Raw genomic sequence first — 18,828 nt, forward strand, 5'->3', positions numbered from 1 at the left:
GGGGGGGGGTTGCTCTATGTTAATCTAGCGATTGAATCCATTATACTAAGGAATTCTTCTTATTTTGGTTTAATTTATAGCTCTTGATATATAGTTCAGCTTCAAAGTATATCTCTGTAGGCTGTAGCCGATTATGTAAAGTAGAATTGGGAATAATGAAGTATATAAAGCTTTATTAGTATTGTAGATTTTTCTTTTTCTTTTAAAGCTGAAATGGCCAACAGAGTCCTGCCTTCCTAATCCACGCGAGATTTAGAGCTTTTAGATATTTTTGGTGGTATAGTTGATGATTGAATAGCTTCAAATCTAGGAGGCGCGAAAAAATTGTGGGGGGTTACTGGGTTGCTTATCGTTATGTTATAAGCCTTAATAACAAAACCTAAGTCATCTCCAAACCCCCGATGGTCTAGTTGGATATGGCGTTCGGCTGTAATGGAATATTCACATATAACCGAAAGGTCGCCGGCTCGATTCCGGCTCGGGGGATGAGATTCACTTTTTGATATTTTTGTCATTTGGTTCCGTGGGTCAAGCATTATACTCCTTGAGTGCACCTTCTATTGACTACCTTCATAGAATTCAAGAGAATTCCAATGTGTTCTTGCATCTCCATACAAAAGTTTAGCACTGTGTGATGATTGTAGGTGACACTCTTTGAAATACTGGCTCTTATGACATGATATATCATAACTCACTCGGGATACTATCAAATTCGGAGTCATGCATAGATATCTAGGGACTAGTAGTAGAATAAATGCTGCGATGTACTTTGCTTCCATGCGCACGTGGCCTAGGGTAACGTTGATTGGGTGCCAGTGGGCGCAGCATATGCTTGCATATCTGCGATGTGGCCGAATCGAAGGAAGCGTCTATAACAAGTCTCGCAAAGGAATAATTACGTTTAGGTAACAAACTAACGGCTGAAATCAATAACTGTATTATACAAGGGGAGGGACATGCAAGTTAACTGCACAGCAGCAAGCAAAATTATAGCTAGAACATCACTTGGGGGGAAGCCTGGCCAAAAGGGGTGTATCTCCAAAAATAACGGCAACTGAGAGAGCACCTAATGAAAGGTTATCAAAAACATATCTCGCTTCCCCCGAGCCGGAATCGAGCCGGCGACCTTTCGGTTATATGTGAATATTCCATTACAGCCGAACGCCATATCCAACTAGACCATCGGGGGTTTGGAGACAATTTAAAGTTTGTTAAAAAGCACTATAGAGAACGCCATGTAATCGGTACCACCTTCACACCACCCATGTTTTCAACATGCTTCAATTTCTTAGGTGATTAAAACATCAGCCATATCACCAAAAACACCTAAATTATCAAGGCCACACATTGAACAGGAAGGCCGAGGCCTACCTGTTATATACCGGCCCTAAAAGAAAGATATACTTAGTAGTCTTGAAACGGAAGCTAAGATATTTAATCTATCTGAATCTACCCTGCACAGTCGCCTAAACGGAGCTTCTTTTATAAAACAGTAGACGCGCCAATGCTTATAAGTTGACCGTCAGTAAAGAGAAATCGCTGAAGTAGTAGGCTATATTCTAAATAAGCGTAGAGTACCTCCCCGGCCAGCAACTGTACAAGAATTGGCCCAATCCTGCTTTCAGAACGAGATACTATATCTTCCCTTAATATTGTAGAAGAGAAATAGATATATATATATACCAAACACGCACCTAAACTTAAAACCTGCCTTTTATGTCATTATAACTACTAGTATGCTAAAGTCGAGAATTCTAAGATTCTAGAAACTTGATTCTAGCAAATACATAAGACTATTTAAAGATATAGGATAGTGTTAAGCGGATTGATGCTTAGCCTTGATATTGTAAGTAATATTTACAGTATTTTGTAGCAATAATTTTACCTCAAATGTAATTTAATTGCTGCGTGCATTGTACACTCCCTAGGCTATGAATAGCTGTATACTTCTTAGATTATTTCATATTGTTCCTTAACTGGATTATCCTATGTGCTCCTGCCATAGCGCAGCCCATTACCAACAGTGACAAAACGAAAACGAAAAGGTCCTTACCCATCGGGAAATAATGGGGGCTAAGGAAACAAAAGAGAGGATATTTCCTTCTTGGTTTAGACTACAAGCTTTCCTAGCTGTTTACAGAGGCGACCATATCCCGTATCAAGAAAAGTAGTCGCAGACTACGAGGCTGCCTAATAAATATGGTACCCAGAAACTAGAATCACCACCCTTATAACTTCCTACTTTAATTTTCCAACATAAGCCACGATTATCTAAATATATTTATATCACTGGTCGCCTTTCTTGGTCTGAGTATCTCTGTTAAATATATTTTTATCATCGAGCCATCCTCTATATAGGCTGTCAGTCTCTCTATAACTTCTAGTATTAGTTCTCTATATAAAATTATTTATAGCTCTCCAGATACTGTTCACTATTTATTAATTTAAATTATTATCCTATGTGCTCCAGCACAAGACACAGTTCAAATCACTATGCCGCAGCTTTGCCCAATAGTTCTAGATAGATACAAACAGAACAGTAAATCTCCTGTTATCTAGCTGCACAGTCCTCCCAAGGCAGAAGTCGTCGCGGGCAACATTTCCCTATAGGCGGCGTTATATTTCCTGTTATGGATCTGGACAGCAATACAGCTCGTAAAGGCGGCGAGAAAAGGATATAGCAATTACAAAGAAATTCTAGAAAAGTCGTGTCGTGTTAATTCTCTGCCCTGGTCTCGTTCTTCTGCCGCCTTTCGCTGACACTCCTCTGCTTCTTTCCTCCTCTCGGCTTCCATTAGAAAAAGTACTTTATAATCGAGAGAGCTTTTGCTATCCATATATTCTATTAAGACTGTCAAACAGTACCAGTTTCGGTCGAGTCTTGCTCAGGCAACGTGTAAATACAGTAGTTGACCAAGGGAGTCGGTCAAGGTTTTCTTCCGTAAAAATGTGATGGGCTTCAAATTATCAGAGATAAATGAAGAATAGCAGGGCAAGGTGCTAATATTAATACACTACGTACAGGCAATGGCGCATATCTCGGACCGAAGCATACTCAATGATTTGTTTGGAATTGAGTATCAAACATAGACCGCGCCCGAGAACGGAGATTTTGATCATGTAACAGTGCATGTGGAGTGATCAAATATATCCGTTCAGGCTACCGGTACTTTCCTCGGCAGCTACTATAAAACATCTATCAGCCATCATATACGGACAACAGAGAGGAATAAATCACCACATCAAACTTACCACCTGACATCAAGTGCTACCGATTTCGCGTGAAAAATGAAGAACCTCCCGATTAACCAAATAAGCAAAACAAAGTAACGCCTCGGAGGAAAGAGTGCCCAGTCATCGGCCGAAAGTTATTAGCTCACCGACAGCGCAACAAAACAAGCATAAAACTAACTCCCTCTCAACTCACGTTTTACTTATGTGATAGCAAGCCCAACTCATGGTAACGTTTATTAGAGACAATAAATCAATTATCAACACAGTTATAGTAGACAAGAATTATATACTATGTGTTTCTCTGCAGGACGGCCAGATAGGTGCGAGCGTAGATGAAAAATCTGAAGAACGAGAAAGGCGGCGGCAAGGACTAGATAGATCTTCCTTCTTCTGTTTACTAGATACATCACGAATAGCACTCACTCAAACAGTAGAAAATGATAACTGTAAACATAACGGTACCAAAACCACTTCAATCGTGCGAAACCTGACTTCAGCATCCCCCCTATATCGGATGCGGCTTCATCGCAGACCTACCCGGAGCACCATAGGGCTGTGTGGGAAGCCCTTGTGCAATTGTGCTTCACTACTTGACCCCTCTGAGCCGGATTGGTTGATCATTAATCACCGACGCTAGTCGTAGAGGCAGTGTTACGCTGTCCAATATGTTCCATATAAATGGCTATTCGAGATAACAGGACCCGACAAAGTATGATTGGACAATAGCCTCTGGTATTTACTAATCTCACTACGATAGCTTCAAGCTACAGAGATTATAATGATACCTTCTCCATTACGGCTATAACCATGATGGGATAAAAAGCCCATGGGGCATCATTGTATGTTCAGTGGCCGGTGGGAACAGACGTCGCCAAGCGTCCGTCATGACTTGCCGGGCAAATCCTTCTATGCTTCAATGTAACGTACCAGCATGCGCCTTCTCGTATTTAATTCGCGCAGCGTTCTGTTTGTGGGTTACCCTTTTTCTCTATGGTTCTGGACTGCATAGGACTGAGACATATCCACATAAAACTTCTGTCAGAACTGGCATTCTGTGACCTTCATAACCACAAAAAGATCAACAGTTACGAAAGTGCGAATAGCATGATTCATACACGGTCTTTGACCAAGACTTAAGGGTTGTTTAATTGGGTGGAAGTATTCCGTCAAGCATGAACATCCGGCGTGCCCATATTGGTATCTCATGTACTACGGGATATCCCACTTTAGAGAACCATCCCCTATTGTGGCTATGTGCACTACCAAACCTAGGTATGGTGGTTTCCCTTCATTTTACCCATGTAGCGAGGGGGTTTAGCTTTGATGGACTCTTGCTCCGATGGTCCGCCAGGCGGATAGCGTGTTCCACTTGAATCCTTGACTTCCGTGTTGCAGCACGTTATCCCCCCTGCTTTATAGAAGGCTCTCGGACATAAGAATTCTGCGAAGAGCTACCGCATACGTAGGATGTATAGGAACTGGGAACAATACCTCTCAAGCCTAAGACTTAAGTGATGTACTGTGAGTAGGGGTACTGTCCTATATGCACGCAGCATGGCCTTCCACGCGCCTCATGCAAAGCACAACGTAGGAACATTTGTGACTGGTGGAGACTTGCTGGATCCCACTGCCCAGTAGACACTTGCCCGTCCCGTCCGCTAGGGAATAGGAGCAACGTTTCCTGGGCACGGAACGATACGTTTGTTGGGTGTTTCGTTTTCTTCGCTTCAGAATTCCCCTATTTCTCCCACTGTCTACTATTTAATTTCCCATATATGTTGATTCCGGCGGCATTTGCTTTCGAATCTATTCACCCACCCACAATATGATACTTTTTCTGCTGTTTGCGCGATTTTCTTCGTTGTGGTTGGTGCTGTTTGGCACACCGACCGCAGCCCTCTCGCTAGATGTCCATGATAGCGGTGAGTGGCCTCGCACTTAGTATATCCCCACTGCAGAATTATCCTGCTCATGCAGAAGAGTTAGCATCCCTGAAAGATGCAGCGAGTACCGCAGCCCGCGGGATGCTGAAATATTATCATGGCAATGAACCCGGCAAAACCCCGGGCACACTGGAAGGAACGTGGTGGGAAGCGGGGGCTATGTTTATGACACTGGTGCAATACTGGCGTGTTAGCGGTGATTCTTCTCACAATGATCTTACAACACAAGGCCTTCAATGGCAGTCTGGAGATGACCATGACTATCTTCCTGCCAATAGCTCTGCTTACCTGGTTCGTTGGCCCTTTTACCTCCCCCCTCCCCCTATGGACAGACATACTGAACGAGTGCTTACAAACTCATATCGACATGATAGGGTAACGACGACCAGATGTTCTGGGGCCTCGCGGCAATGACCTGTGCGGAGACGAAATATCCTGATGTCTCTGATGGGCCATCGTGGCTGTCCCTTGTGCAAGGTGTCTTCAACAACCAAATCCCGCGTTGGGAGATGCAAACCTGCCATGGTGGTCTGCGATGGCAGATACACTCATGGCTGCCCGGGTATGACCTCAAGAACACAATTTCAAATGGCGGATTATTCCAGATAGCTGCCCGCTTGGCTCGGTACACAGGGGACCAGAAGTATGCAGACTGGGCGACGAAGATCTGGGACTGGATGGCTAGTAGTCCACTGCTAGACACGAAGACATGGAATGTGGCCGATACAACATCTGTGACTAATGATTGTAAGACCAACGGCAACGAGCAGTGGACATACAACTACGGGACGTTGCTTAGCGGGGCGGCGTACATGTACAACCTGGTCAGCGGTTCCTGTTTTGAAGCTATACGAGATAAGAGCCACGCTAACAAAAAGATCGCAGACCAACGGAGACCCGAAATGGCTCGACGCCGTCGATGGATTACTCAACGCCTCCCTTCGAATTTTCTTTCCCCCGATGTACAACAACGGCACGGTCCTGTCCGAGGTATCATGCGAGACAATCGAGACCTGTGACAGGAACCAGATGTGTTTCAAAGGGTTCCTGTCCATCTGGATGGCCTACACAGCCACCCTAGTTCCCTCCACTGCGGAGCGGATTATCCCCCGGCTGCAAGGGTCAGCGGAAGCCGCAGCGAGGCAGTGTTCCGGAGGCCAGAGTGGGACCGAATGTGGGGTCCGATGGTACGAGGACAAGTGGGATGGGAAGAACGGTTTGGAGACTCAGATGAGCTCCCTGAGCATTTTTACGGCAAACCTTATGCTTCAGTCGAATGAGCAGCCTGTAACTTCCTCAACTGGAGGAGAGAGTAAAAGTGACCCCAATGCAGGAACTGGAGGCAAGTCAAAGAATCCAGAGTCACCACGCAAGATTACAACCGGTGATCGAGCGGGCGCTTGGATTATAACTTTAGTGGTGGGGATTGCATGCATTGCTATCATAGTGTGGTTGGTTTGGGAGTAGTGACCATCCTCACTGGAGCTATGTATATGTACACTCGTTCTTGCTCCGACGATATACTAGGCCCTGCTATACGTGTAGCATAAGCCACGAAGCTAGCCAAGCGAGTAGAAGGTGCATCTTGGGTTATCAAGGCCAGATAAAGAACCGGAATGCTTCCTTTCAAGCCCTGTATCTTCATCATAAACGCGTATATATCATTCTAACTGCACGATTATGTTGGACTATTCAGGGCTTCAGATGAAGCTTTCTTTTATATTTTGTTCAGTTTCCCTTATAATAGTTACTCATTGATTACAAAGGATTGTATATTATAATTTAGAAGGTTGTCTTGATGAGCTCAGCTCCCTACAAAGTAAATTCATTATTAGAAATCTGCTAGTATTGGGTTGATCTAGGACGATTATTATTATTTTTATTTTTCATTTTTTTTTTGTAATCAGCGGACCGGCCGCTAATAAGAAAATAATAGACGTGCTTCGACTGGATACCGGAATCTTGGCTATGTAGTCGGCAGCTTGCCGATAGCATCGGCAAGCTGCCGACGCCCATGCAATACAGGCTTGAAACCCACATCGTGCGTGAATTAAACAAAATGCCTAGCCAAATCACATAATCAAGACACATTAGAATAACTCCTGATCCTAGTGAACCCTGAAGCAAGATATTCAAGAGTCGCCTCGCAGGACGAATAATCAGGTTAAGAACTACGGCCCCTGAATATGGTATGAAATAGGCTAATAGCATAATACATCAGAGGAAATGTTAGCAACCGTTTCTTGACAGATTAAATGGACCAATTAGCTAGCCAAACGTCTGCCAAGCGTTCATGAATCTCACGAACAGGTGTGATAGACGGTATCGTAAGGTGATTGACTGGAAAATGTGGCCAGTGCGCGCTCATCGGAGGAGAAAGAGAAAGATCTGCCAACGACCATCCGCGCGCAGATTCCGCCTTATGAGCAGAATATGTCTGCCTGACGAGGCTTATTTTCCCGAAGCCAAGAAGAATATGTGGATCTTCGAGCTACGGAGATGAGTATAGCGCCGTGCTTGGCAGGGCAATCCAACCCCACAGAAGGGCAGTGCTATAAACGAACCAACATAAAATATGGTGTGTTCCACGGAACTTTAGCGTTTCGGATACAGAAAACGGTAGATATCATGAACTTTTAGCATAGTGTCTTACTTGTGCTGTGGGTACCAGGGATATGGACAGGGCTGCGACAGATAGTTGTGATGCTATACTCTGGGTAGAGTGAGGGTGAAAGTACCGTACAGGTCAAAAAGCCCCCTAAAATTGAACTGTCTTATGTATCAAATGTACAATTAGCTGGATTGAACTAGGTTACTTTGGGCCGAATTTTCTTTGGGCCTGGTAGGTCAGGAGCCTTAGTGTTGTTATCGTGTCGACCTAAATTGGCTCGAGTTCGGGGCGGGTCAGAGTAGAGGTTATTACTTGTTAGGCTTGAATGCGGTGCAGCGACGATACAATACAACGCCTAGAATGGCAAAGGTAGTTGGGCATATGCTTTATAGATGATGCAGTTAATGGTAGTTAGAAACAGAAGTAATCATTCTGAAATAAGAGCCGATTGGAAGGCTGTTATGGCAGGACTGCCGATTCTAAGAAAGCAGCACGCGTATCCTTCATAGATTTGGCCTCCTTTTTCTCCAGCCTGAGCCGAGTTTCTTCCTCTATGTCAGCAACCTCTGGACTTGTTCTATCGTTGTATTTCACCTCCACCTTACCGTTTCCCTCCCCACCGTTATACGAAACCCGCCGTTTGTCGGTTGGGTAGCGGTTGATGTACACACCAGTCAAGACGAAGCTGAGCTCTCGACAGTTGTCCACCCACACACCTGGATTCCTGCCATTTGTGGCGACCTTACGGGGGGTCAAAGTAATGACAAGGTGCGTGTTGACTCCTTCATCGGTCTTGCGAAAGCTGAGTATTGGGTTGAAACGAATATTTGAGAGCATATACGCTCCTGGGCCAATATATGACTTCATCAAAGCGGCGCCACCTTCCGCGTTGGGGTCTTTGAGGGGTAGAGTGAACCTGACATACTCGAGATATGTATCAAATGATCCCCAGCCACTTCGCATAACGATGTGAAAAATGAGGTCCTGGGGGATGTTTGTCATGTAGATATCCCGGTTGCCTGGATTATCCATAGACCGCACTTTGTATGCAAAGCTTGGACGATTATCGAGAGGCTCAGGTGATGCAGGAAGAGGGAGAGGAACCGAGGACTCAGCTTCTTCGGCGAAGGGATTAACCCGCACCACCTGGGTGGCCAGGGAGTTTCGACCGTTGATGCCGATCTTTAACCTCCACGCGAAGGAGTTCATCTGGGTAGCCATCAATGCTGATGTTGCAAATTCATCCTCGAAGCGAGTCGTGTCCATCTCGCTTTGTGCGGTCTCCAAGTAGAGTTGAGCATAATACTCCATTGACAGTCGGCGTACCTCAACTGATGGGTCGTCTGGGTCAGTCCAGTGATAAATAACCCCGGGCCCCTCTTCAGGATCATTGGAATCACCAGGCTCGCCGGACCCATCGGACTGCTCCTCTTGATTCCAGAAATAGGTTTTCATGGGTTCATTGACATCATCTCCATCCTCTTTCCAGAGATTAGTCGTATATGCTCTCCGGAAGGGTATCTTGATCGTGTCAGCATCTACCGTAGCTCCTGCCACAAATGATTGTTGATGTGGAGGCTGTGTGAACCAGAGTTCATCCCATGTGTTGGCAGAAGGGCGTTTAGAGAACAAACAGAACATCGTGTCCACATTCACGATGTCATGACGTAGAAGGATGAGCTCTTCTTGCTTTATGAGTTTACCACCCCGTCGGATGTCAACCTTCAGGTCAGGAAACTTGGTTATCAAGGCGGATCGAACATAGCATCCATAAATCGGCAATGGAGGCCGTTCACCATCGAGCTCAGAGATTGGTGTTGTGCGGTAGAGGTAGATGGCGTGGAAAATTGCTTTGCGGACCTTGTCATCCTCCTGATCGATGTAGTTGGCCAAACTCAAGGCTCCATCAATCATTGCGTTCATCCATCGGGTGTCAACTTCGAAAAATCGAACACTCTCCTCCGGGAGATGACCACCGTCGGTGACTAGGTAATGGGTGGGGATGTTAGAAAACACGAGCCGGTCAAGCACCCATTTGAGAACAGTCATCCAATCGGCTGAGAACGGGGTGTTGAATTCATTATATGGGTCCTTGGATGGATTATCAGGGTTCTTATCATCACAAGCACTGGAAATCTCTCTGGCAGCTCGAAGAAAGTGGGCCTCAGTTGCGTCTTCCTCCTCCCCATGGATGTTGATACGGGATCGACCAGCATAGGATCGATCGATTGGTTTCACTGATGGGCGAAACCAACGCCGGGATCTCGATTCAGAGTTGGTCACAGACAGCTGTCTACTGTGTTGCAAGGACTGGAGCGACTGCACCAGGGATGGAACTGCCGCAATGATCTGCTCGCGAGAGCGCTCGGATAGGAGTTCCAACTGGTAGTAATACATCCCAAGATCGTAGATGTTTTTGCGTACCTGCCCGAGACTGGTGACGAACGATTGATCGGCAATGGCCATGGTTCGACCAAGCTGCCAAGCAGCCGAGTAGGTGATATCCATGATGCCTAGCTGTTTGTCGAGGACCTGAAGATCGCTGCCGGAGTTTGAAAGACGATCCCAAATGTCTTCTGCGGCAATATTTGCAACTGGGATGAATGCTCCTCGTGTAAAGCAGGCGGTCGATTCCCCTGTTTTGACTCGATAACGAGCCATAGTGTAGCCATTCTGCAAGCGGGTCAAAACTCTTTCCTTGATATTAGGCGGAATGTCGGAGTCCGGTAGGTCTTTTGCCTCGACGGCCGCGTGTAACATCTGGGCGGACTCTCCCAACTTTACAAACTGGTTGTAGACGTTTGGTGTTGTCGACGGATAGCAGCTGTAAGACCAACTGTATAGGGAAGACATGGCCACAAATTCAGAAGTATCCGCCCAATTCATATGCTCCACACCGTAGATCGAGACCAGATGAGCAATACAGTTTGTTGGTTCGGTTGCCGAGGTAGGTCCTGTCCGATGCGAAAGAATCACACTGTAGGATTGCTGATCGTCTTCGGTGGCGGTTTTGGCGGCAACTGCCATGCCGGTGGAATTGATGTCCCGTCGATGGGCCAGAAATCGATAAGGCCGGACATCGGGGCCGCTACCCTTCTTCAGGTTTCCCTCGTGGTCCTGCTCGCAGAAAAGAGTGGTGAAAAGCTCCCTCCGGAGGAAGATGAGCTCTGTCGTGGTGTCCTCGGTGGTGGTAGGCGTCGGCTTCACTGGTGATGCTGTCTTCTGCAGCTTCTCAATGTCCTTCACTCGCACCGGTACCGTTAGGCCTTTTGTCTGCCTGACATCCTCTTCGCCTTTAATCCTTCCAAAGATCCCATGGCTTTCGGCCAAATCGTCGCTCGATAACTCGAGCTCGTCCTTGGTGAAAACAAAAACGGCCAGCCACGGGACTCGGCTTCGTTCCGCCTCATAATCCGGCTCCTGATCAAGATTGCTGCCAGCCCATTCCCACGGCGTGCTGGGTGTGTTGAATACAATATGTGGCAGGGCCTCTGCCCATTCCTTATGCCCCTGAGGCGGATAGACCGAGTGGACTTCGCCTTCTGGCAGTTTAAACAGGAATTTGTCGACAAAGAATGGCTGGGTACCCTCCAGCTTCTTGTCTGCTCCGTCGATCTCTTGCGTGGTTTTGATGGTATAACCTCCCCCGTAAAGACCGGGGGTCATATAAGAGTGAAGACGCTGGTGCCCTGCCTCGAGATAGTCATCGTCAACAGCCAACAAGCCTTGGCTTCGAAGCAAAGTTCGTGCATGGCGAAAGGCAAGATATCGTGGAGAAAGGTTTTTGCGTCTTCGGGCCACCATGGTGCTATTCAACACCCTGAGCGAGGACCACTGAATTGATTTCAAGAGGAAAGAAGTACAATGGACATGGACAGTTACGAGCAATCCGTCATGGGCTGGCAATTGACCCAGATATCGGGGTGCACTCTTCTGTAGATCCGAAAGCCAGGCGGGAGAATTACCCTTGTGGGGGCGGGGAGCCGGACAAAAGGACACTGTGCATGGTGAGGGGATAGGAAGAAGAAGCTGCATACATGACAGGAAGTAGAGCTGCATGATACATCACATGCCTGCTGGAGCACCATGCAGGGTGACGAGTGATGTGAGGTAGATATGTCATGTCACGTCAGCTCATGCAATGTCGATGTAGCCATAATACAGGGCCAATACAGCTCTCGGTACGCGAGCTGACCATACCACGTTGTATTAATCATTCCAGTGACGATGGGAGCAGCAAAAAAATAGATATAAGCGCGTTTCTCCTTCTCCTTGGGCTATATCCACCTCTCCATCCTTATCTATCCCTGACTTCTACATCTGACCCAAGCCCCCGTCTCAAGATGTCTATGGCTGTGATTCAAAACCCGCTGGCTCCTCCGTCAGCTGCAGAGGCACTCGTCTTCTTCTATTCGACTCCCCATGAAAATGTTGTCAATCTCGGTGTGCGTCGTCCGACGTTGTTGAGCGATGCGGAAGCCTCTCCTTACAGGGACTACAACACTGAGACTCATGTGGACGTCGTACCTAGCGCGGGCCTTGAGATTGCATTCTACAATGGCGCAGTATGTCTTGAGCGTTCCATATCTAGAACAGAAAAGATTGACCTAACCTGGAAAACTTACAGCCTCGAGTGTTTGGTTTCACAAAGGCTGAGCCCGATGATGATTCTGATCACGAGCTCGGTAGTGATAAGGCTGAAGAGGCCGGAAAACCAACTACTTATAGGCGCCTCACTCAGCTGAGCCCTACTGTGACTCCAATTGACGCCCGTAATTCAGACTCGGTGGCCATCTTCACAAACGCACTTACATCTGTCTATGACAGAAAGAATGCATACCTCTTTGCCATAAGGTCGGTCGCATGGTCGAAAAGGACGACAGAATTTAGCAAGCTGACAGTTCTCACAGACTCATAGATGGTAAAGATGACGAAGTGGATTTGGTTTATTATACTTTGACTGCAACAAATGCTTATGCCAAGGTCTATTCTCTGAGAGCTCGGTGGGATACTCAATTGGCCGCAATTATTACACCCACCGGCGAACATCGGTTCTTTTATCAACCCGATGCGAATACCATCAGATACAGAGATGTTGAACAAGATGACTGTAAGTCGACCTATTCCCCTCCCCACCCCCCCCACCTCTCTCTCTCTCTCTATATATATATAGAAAGAGTTGACTGAGAATCGCAGTCAATGACGTCCCTGGTGTGGATGCTTGGGAAAATACCCCAATTGCCGTGACCCACTCGTACGATAGCGAAGGCAAGGTGAATCCCAAATACCTCTATCTCTACTATGTGGAACAGAAAAACAATCGAGTTCATCGGACGAGATACGAGTATGAGAAAAAGGTGGACAGGGAAGAGGATAAGTGGGATAAGGCGCCACTCCAGCTGGACACCAGAGAAATCAAAGAGCCTTGGAGGTGGATCAAGGTGATTCCATTTGATGACGAGAAGAATGTTGCTTTCTTCTTCGATCACGAAAACACCCTCTACAAACTCGAGGATTATCTCTCCAATGCTCCCGCTCGGGTGGTGCCTGTGAAGCCGGATAACTAGATGGCAGCTTTCTCTGCTTTTGTCTGTAGACTGACCGTTCTATTCTTGCTCGATTCACACACCCTCAATCAATAAAATTACCATACTATCTCTGCATACTTCGTTTTCTTTCCACCCCCGTAGACTCCTCCATCTCCAGTCTAATGGCGAAATTCCCTCATGTCCGATCTTCCGCTGGATTGAGTGCGCTAGGCCGAGGATGCAGAGTCCGTGCGGGTGTGAAGCCCTACGGCAGCACGGACTGCGAGCCATGATGCAAGCCCTGGTGGGTCTCACCATGAACAACGCATCATCGGCTGCAGAAGGCCATCGCCCACTTGGAACCATGGGAAGACAAATTCCCCGACGGGCCGTCCCTAGAGCTATCCACAAAACAATAAAAAGCGCCAGCTTGTCCATCGTCGAGGAAGCCCCCCCAAAGAGCATGAGCATATATTCCTACGCTCCCCATCGAAAAAGAGTCTGATCCCCTTATTCGGTACTTTTCGATTCTCTTCTAGCTCCAGCATGGCTTCCTCGGATTCCCCTCTGCTACTGCCGGTCAAGCTGGATGCGTTTGTGCTGAACCCGGCAGTGTGCGATGGGGTCGAGGCCGACGAGGCCAAAATCGCGCCGATCACGCAGCCTAACTATAGCTATCTTCGCCTTCAGCCCAACATGCTGCAGAATGACGTGATTCGCCCGATTGAACTCCACGCCGCCGCCCCACACGACAAAAATACTCGAATCTCCCACTTGGGGCTGGTCAATGGGGAGGTGCCAAACACCCCGCAGCTCCGCAAAGAGCGACTGGGCGTGTATCTGCACTGGATGATCCCTCGACTCTATCGCACGGGAGCAGCAGCCACTGGGCCAGAAGCGGACCGATCCAGGCGTCGACGAGGTTTGACCCCTCACCTGGGGCTGCATGACGAGCCAGCACTGCAGATGCCCATCTTCCCCGAGACGCCCAATCGGTGGCTGGTCGTCCGTCGCCTCCGCCAGGATGAGCCGGTGGTGCCCGCGGATGCGAACTGTAAGCCCGTGACCGCCTGGATAGTGGAGAGCGACTGGATGAGAACGATTGACGAGTTCAATGACACCAACGACGATCGGTGGGACATTGAAGCCAGCGTGTCACCTTACCTAAAGACAGGAGGCCTCGATCCTGATGAAGGATCCACCCTCAATCAGCAGGCGGAAGTCTTCATTGGGGGCCGTGAGACGGCTGCAGAATGGGATGCAGCAGTCAGTGCAAAGCGAAAGCGCGTCGATCTAGGCATCCTCAACTCGTCCAATCAACTCTTCGCCGATTACCAACCCCACAACACCAATGTCTTTTCGACGATCGACACGTTCCGGTGCGATGATGGAAAGTATCTCACCCAGGCCACAGCAGACTACTTCGTGCTGGGCTGGCATGCTGAAGAGCGTAAGGATCCCTTGCATCTCAAGGACCCCATGAAGCGAAGCGATCGGCTTGATGCCCTGTCACTTGCCCTGCATGGAGCCGATGCAGAAGACCCTGCGGAAGAGGTCAAGAAGTGGCTGGAGGCGGAGGAGAGCGCCAGAGTGCTCTGTCATGGAGCCATGTACAACGTGAAATGGGATTTTAGCAAAAAGCCCACCACTGTCCCTGCCGACGAGGTTGCGCGAAATTTCCAAGCCAATGAGCCGGTGGCGGTCGGCACAACTGCTTTAGACGCGTTATTGGCGTACGTCAGACCCCATCAGGTGAAGGATGCGGAAGATGTACTCGCACAACTCGGCCCATTGCTGCAGGCGCAGAGCGAAAGCATTGAGGACCGTCGTGCGGCGGCGGATGAGGTCCAGAACTACAATTTTGCACGCTACGCCGGGGGTTCCAAATACATGTTCGAGATCGACCCAAATCACCCGGCTGCACCCCCGTCGCCTACCGCGGTCAAGCTGCTGGCAAAGCTCAATGAGAGTCAGACACTGCAGGACGCTACAACCAGGCAGCTGCAGCAACTTCGATGGGATCTCTTCGCCCTGTGGTGGAGATTCTCTACCGACAAGCAGCGACAGGAGCAGACGGAGAAGTACCAGGCGGAGACGGACAAGCTTCGGAGGAAAGTCGTTGCCCTGGAGGATGCTCTCAAAGTTCAGGAAAGCGTGATCCAAGAAACCCGAAGCGAGATCAATGAGGATGTGTCGGTAGAGCTCAAGGAGGCAACCGGGCCGGCCTTTAGCCAACAGCAGGACCCGAGCATCCTCCTGGGCAATGTCCAATCGGGCTGGCCTCTGGACTACCTGGATGCTCTCAAAGTACGCCTGGCAACCCACATTGACGAGACTGACTTACCGGAGATTCCCGAGACGGATGACTATGGGTTTCGATGCTTACCGGACGACACGGTAGAGAAGACCGCAAAGCTACTGGCACGCGAATTCATACGCTATGGCAGCAAGCAACCCCAGAGCTACCGTCAGGAGTCAGAATTCACTCCCCCGTTGTATCACGATCATGAGCGCGATCAGTGGAAGGATCAGCAGCCTTGGTTCCCACTTTTCTTGGAGTGGGAAGCCGAGTACGTCCACATCGACTATGAACACTGGGATATGGAAGGGAAGAAAATTGGGAATGACGACCCCATATTCCGATACAGAGTCAAACCAAAGCCGGTATGGGATCTCGACATCACAGATAGACGAACGATCACGGGGAGGATTCTTCTCCTTCCCCAGGCGGCGTTTTCGCTACGGGCGCAACTTGAACGTCTGTACAGCAGCACACCCGAAGAGGTCCTTGACAAGACTGGCACAACAAAGGAGCAACGAGAGGCCCTCCTGAATGATGTCACTAAGCTGCCTTTCATCTCAGCCCCCCTGGACGGATTCACAAACCATCTGCTCACGCTGGCGGAAGGTAGCCATCTCAAGCCTAACAACCGACACCCAGGTGGACAGCCACAGCCTCTAGAAGATGCCTACATGTACTCAAAGGATATTGGCATTGGTGAAACGGAGGTCGCAAAGATGGGGCTGGAGACCGACCTAACCCCGTACGCATCATTGGCCCGGCTCTCCCACACCGAAGACAATGATCTTCCTGCCTTTAAGCCAGTTACCCACGGTCAATTCAAGTTCACCAAGCTAAACGTTTTTGACAAGTTTGGCCAAGCTGCCGCGGTCATTGATCCTCGTCGAAATGTCGACGCATATGTATGTCCGTGTATTGGGGAATACTACGAGCCGCAGGTGTACAATGACGGCTCCAAAGATTGGCCCAATGTGGTCGATGAGCCGAGGAATCCCGGAGAATGTGAGTTTCTTCAGATGCCCCCCAGCATCAACCAGCCATCACGGTTGCATATGAACTTTATCACTCTCGAAGAGTACGAAGAACAGCCTTACTGGCGGCCAGTCACGGAGTGGGAGAATCCAATTTGGGGCTGGGTGTTGGTTAACTATGTCGACTACGGTGTTCAATTCTTTCAGCCCGATGGCACCTTTTATCGTGAAGTCCGTGTTGCCGCACCAAATCACCCAGATGGTAGCGTAGCTACGGATAAATGGCTACCTTTTGAGCCTCCCTCCGCCGATGAGCCTCGCCAGCTCGACCGATTGATCGATCAGTTTACCAACAAGGAGGTCAACGAGGACAGCCGCGAATATCTGCTCGCTTTTATGAACCTGATCACTGCCGCTACCCTGCGTGCAAAGTCTGTCCCTGGCGCGTACAGCCAGTGTGTCAATTCCCTGATCGGTCGACCGCTTGCCCTGGTCAATGCTGGCATCTCTCTCGAGCTGGGAAGTGACGCCAAACGCGGTCAATCTACATTCGAAGACCAGGAATTTAAGCGTTTGCCACGGACCCTGATACCGGAGAAGGGAACCTCCGTGAATCCCCCGCCGCAGTATGCATTTCCCCTGAAGCTAGGCGACAAAGATCGAGCTTACGATGGTCTGGTGGGGTACTTCCGGGCTTTCGACCAAGTCGAAAAAGAAAACGCCCTAGACCTTGGAGACCTCTACACACCATACGAGTTCACCTCGAAACAGATCCATCTGATTGGCAACGAGAATTTCCCAAAACTTCGAGCCTTCTGGCTCGATCCAGAGGAATACGCGGCAAAGGAGGACGGCGCAGCGAAGTTCACCATTGACCGGCACAGACAGCAAACAGCCTATTGCTTTCTGATGGACCCCTTCAGCCCGGTTAATGCTTATTCGAGTATTCTCCCCATTGAGCCGTTATCCTTGCCGTCCTGGACGTGGGAATCGGCCCTGAAGCGCATGACGGCTTTCTTCCACTTTGGCCCCCTCGTAGTGGCCGATGATGTTCCCAAATATATTCCCTCCAAGCGCTTGAAACCAAACTACGACCTGACCAAGGAGGGAGAGAAGAGTGAGACGGTAGCTGGGAATAACATCAAACTGCCTTCGTTGGGTGTGGCGGAATGGAGCTGGCTCCAACCCTATCCCAACCCCGATGCTAGGGATACTACGGCCGTGGTTTCTCCGGCAGACGAGGACGGTAAAGCGGAAGAGGTGTATATGGCCCTCGATATTGGAACGATTGACCCAGTGCCTACGTGGGAAAAGGGACCTCTGACGGCGGTGGAAGGGTTTTTGCAGATGAAGCGAGCTATTACTGCGCCAGAGGTGTAGGGTTTTCTTTGTCTTTTTTTTTTTGTTTTCCACCCTCCTTTTCATCCTTCTAGATAGCCAGACATAGGACCGTAGAGCTGAAATTGACTATGGGTTTCTCTTTCTGTTTCCACTCTTGCTACTGTAGACGCTTGTAGGTGCTTCGAAACCCTCTATCTGAGAGACACATCAGCTTTACACCTTCCGACCGTAACCGCAGACCAATCTGTTGCCGTCTTTCCCCTGAGGTACGAAATTTCACAGATGTAGTGACCTATCACAATACCGTAGTTTTAGTAGTCCGTGTACTCCTACACCCAGACACCCAGTAACCTTCCCTCTGACAAATTACCCGGCATGTGCAGAACCCTAAGGGTACTCTGCTAATGTTTCCTGTTTAGGAGAAGCCGAGAACATGACGCGAGATGCAATATTTCCCTGTTTCTGCACATGCAGGCTGAATGACAGCACACCTCACAGCTGTGCAATTGTCCACACTTTGGCATCATCTCTATGCGTTACTGGTTCTTACGGTTTTCTTTCACGACATGTACTCGAATTACAAACTTGGTAATGATGGCTTCAGCTGACGGATGGAGGGTGGACTATGTCGCCACTGCACGCGCATGATGAGTTGTCGTTTCCCTCTTCTGTGACCGGATGCATTGATTGTGCCAAAGACGCATGCGGGCAGGAGGACCAGCGGATGAGGGGAACCTACCGTATTTTGTTGAGAGAGAGGAAGTAGGAGGAGAAGACGAGGACGATGACTGCACTGACTGGGCCTTGGTTGAGTCCCAGGTGTCTGTCCATCCATTAGGTGATGGGATTCCTAAATCTGAGGATAATGCGCATACAGACAAGACCGCCTGCCGCTTTC

At 48.7% G+C, this 18,828-nt stretch overlaps 4 protein-coding genes and 2 non-coding genes across 6 annotated transcripts; 4 read left to right on the forward strand and 2 right to left on the reverse strand.

Annotated features, from left to right (window-relative positions):
• Window positions 1–395: 395 nt before the first annotated feature.
• BDV38DRAFT_t92 lies at window positions 396–486 on the forward strand. The gene has a single exon. It is a non-coding gene; the product is annotated as a tRNA-Tyr (tRNA).
• Window positions 487–1,098: 612 nt separating this feature from the next.
• BDV38DRAFT_t93 lies at window positions 1,099–1,189 on the reverse strand. Its single transcript has one exon. It is a non-coding gene; the product is annotated as a tRNA-Tyr (tRNA).
• Window positions 1,190–4,882: 3,693 nt separating this feature from the next.
• On the forward strand, window positions 4,883–6,746 carry BDV38DRAFT_291471 (glycoside hydrolase family 76 protein). The gene is made up of 3 exons (XM_032061752.1): window positions 4,883–5,468; window positions 5,552–6,001; window positions 6,063–6,746. Exons 1-3 carry the CDS (start codon window positions 5,142–5,144, stop codon window positions 6,642–6,644), a joined length of 1,359 nt encoding a protein of 452 aa, XP_031915534.1. The 5' UTR covers window positions 4,883–5,141; the 3' UTR covers window positions 6,645–6,746.
• Window positions 6,747–8,247: 1,501 nt separating this feature from the next.
• On the reverse strand, window positions 8,248–11,592 carry BDV38DRAFT_281237 (uncharacterized protein; the record flags this gene model as incomplete). Its single annotated transcript, XM_032059492.1, has 1 exon — window positions 8,248–11,592. One exon carries the CDS (start codon window positions 11,590–11,592, stop codon window positions 8,248–8,250), a length of 3,345 nt encoding a protein of 1,114 aa, XP_031915535.1.
• Window positions 11,593–12,085: 493 nt separating this feature from the next.
• BDV38DRAFT_52313 (uncharacterized protein) lies at window positions 12,086–13,609 on the forward strand. The gene is made up of 4 exons (XM_032063486.1): window positions 12,086–12,353; window positions 12,416–12,642; window positions 12,699–12,898; window positions 12,985–13,609. The coding sequence occupies exons 1-4, from the start codon at window positions 12,132–12,134 to the stop codon at window positions 13,353–13,355; spliced, it is 1,020 nt and encodes a 339-aa protein (XP_031915536.1). The 5' UTR covers window positions 12,086–12,131; the 3' UTR covers window positions 13,356–13,609.
• A 253-nt stretch (window positions 13,610–13,862) lies between these two features.
• Window positions 13,863–17,969, forward strand: BDV38DRAFT_281239 (uncharacterized protein; the record flags this gene model as incomplete). Its single annotated transcript, XM_032059493.1, has 1 exon — window positions 13,863–17,969. One exon carries the CDS (start codon window positions 13,863–13,865, stop codon window positions 17,967–17,969), a length of 4,107 nt encoding a protein of 1,368 aa, XP_031915537.1.
• Window positions 17,970–18,828: the final 859 nt, after the last annotated feature.

Source organism: Aspergillus pseudotamarii, assembly GCF_009193445.1.
Source record: "Aspergillus pseudotamarii strain CBS 117625 unplaced genomic scaffold BDV38scaffold_16, whole genome shotgun sequence".
Classification (NCBI taxonomy): Eukaryota; Fungi; Ascomycota; class Eurotiomycetes; order Eurotiales; family Aspergillaceae; genus Aspergillus; species Aspergillus pseudotamarii.

Coding starts and splice junctions, on each gene's coding strand:
- BDV38DRAFT_291471 (XM_032061752.1), top strand. CDS start 5,142: ATGTCCATGATAGCGGTGAGTGGCCTCGCACTTAGTATATCCCCACTG. Junction 5,469..5,551: donor CCAATAGCTCTGCTTACCTG/GTTCGTTGGCCC, acceptor TCGACATGATAG/GGTAACGACGACCAGATGTT. Junction 6,002..6,062: donor CGGCGTACATGTACAACCTG/GTCAGCGGTTCC, acceptor AAAAGATCGCAG/ACCAACGGAGACCCGAAATG.
- BDV38DRAFT_52313 (XM_032063486.1), top strand. CDS start 12,132: ATGTCTATGGCTGTGATTCAAAACCCGCTGGCTCCTCCGTCAGCTGCA. Junction 12,354..12,415: donor TTGCATTCTACAATGGCGCA/GTATGTCTTGAG, acceptor GAAAACTTACAG/CCTCGAGTGTTTGGTTTCAC. Junction 12,643..12,698: donor GCATACCTCTTTGCCATAAG/GTCGGTCGCATG, acceptor CAGTTCTCACAG/ACTCATAGATGGTAAAGATG.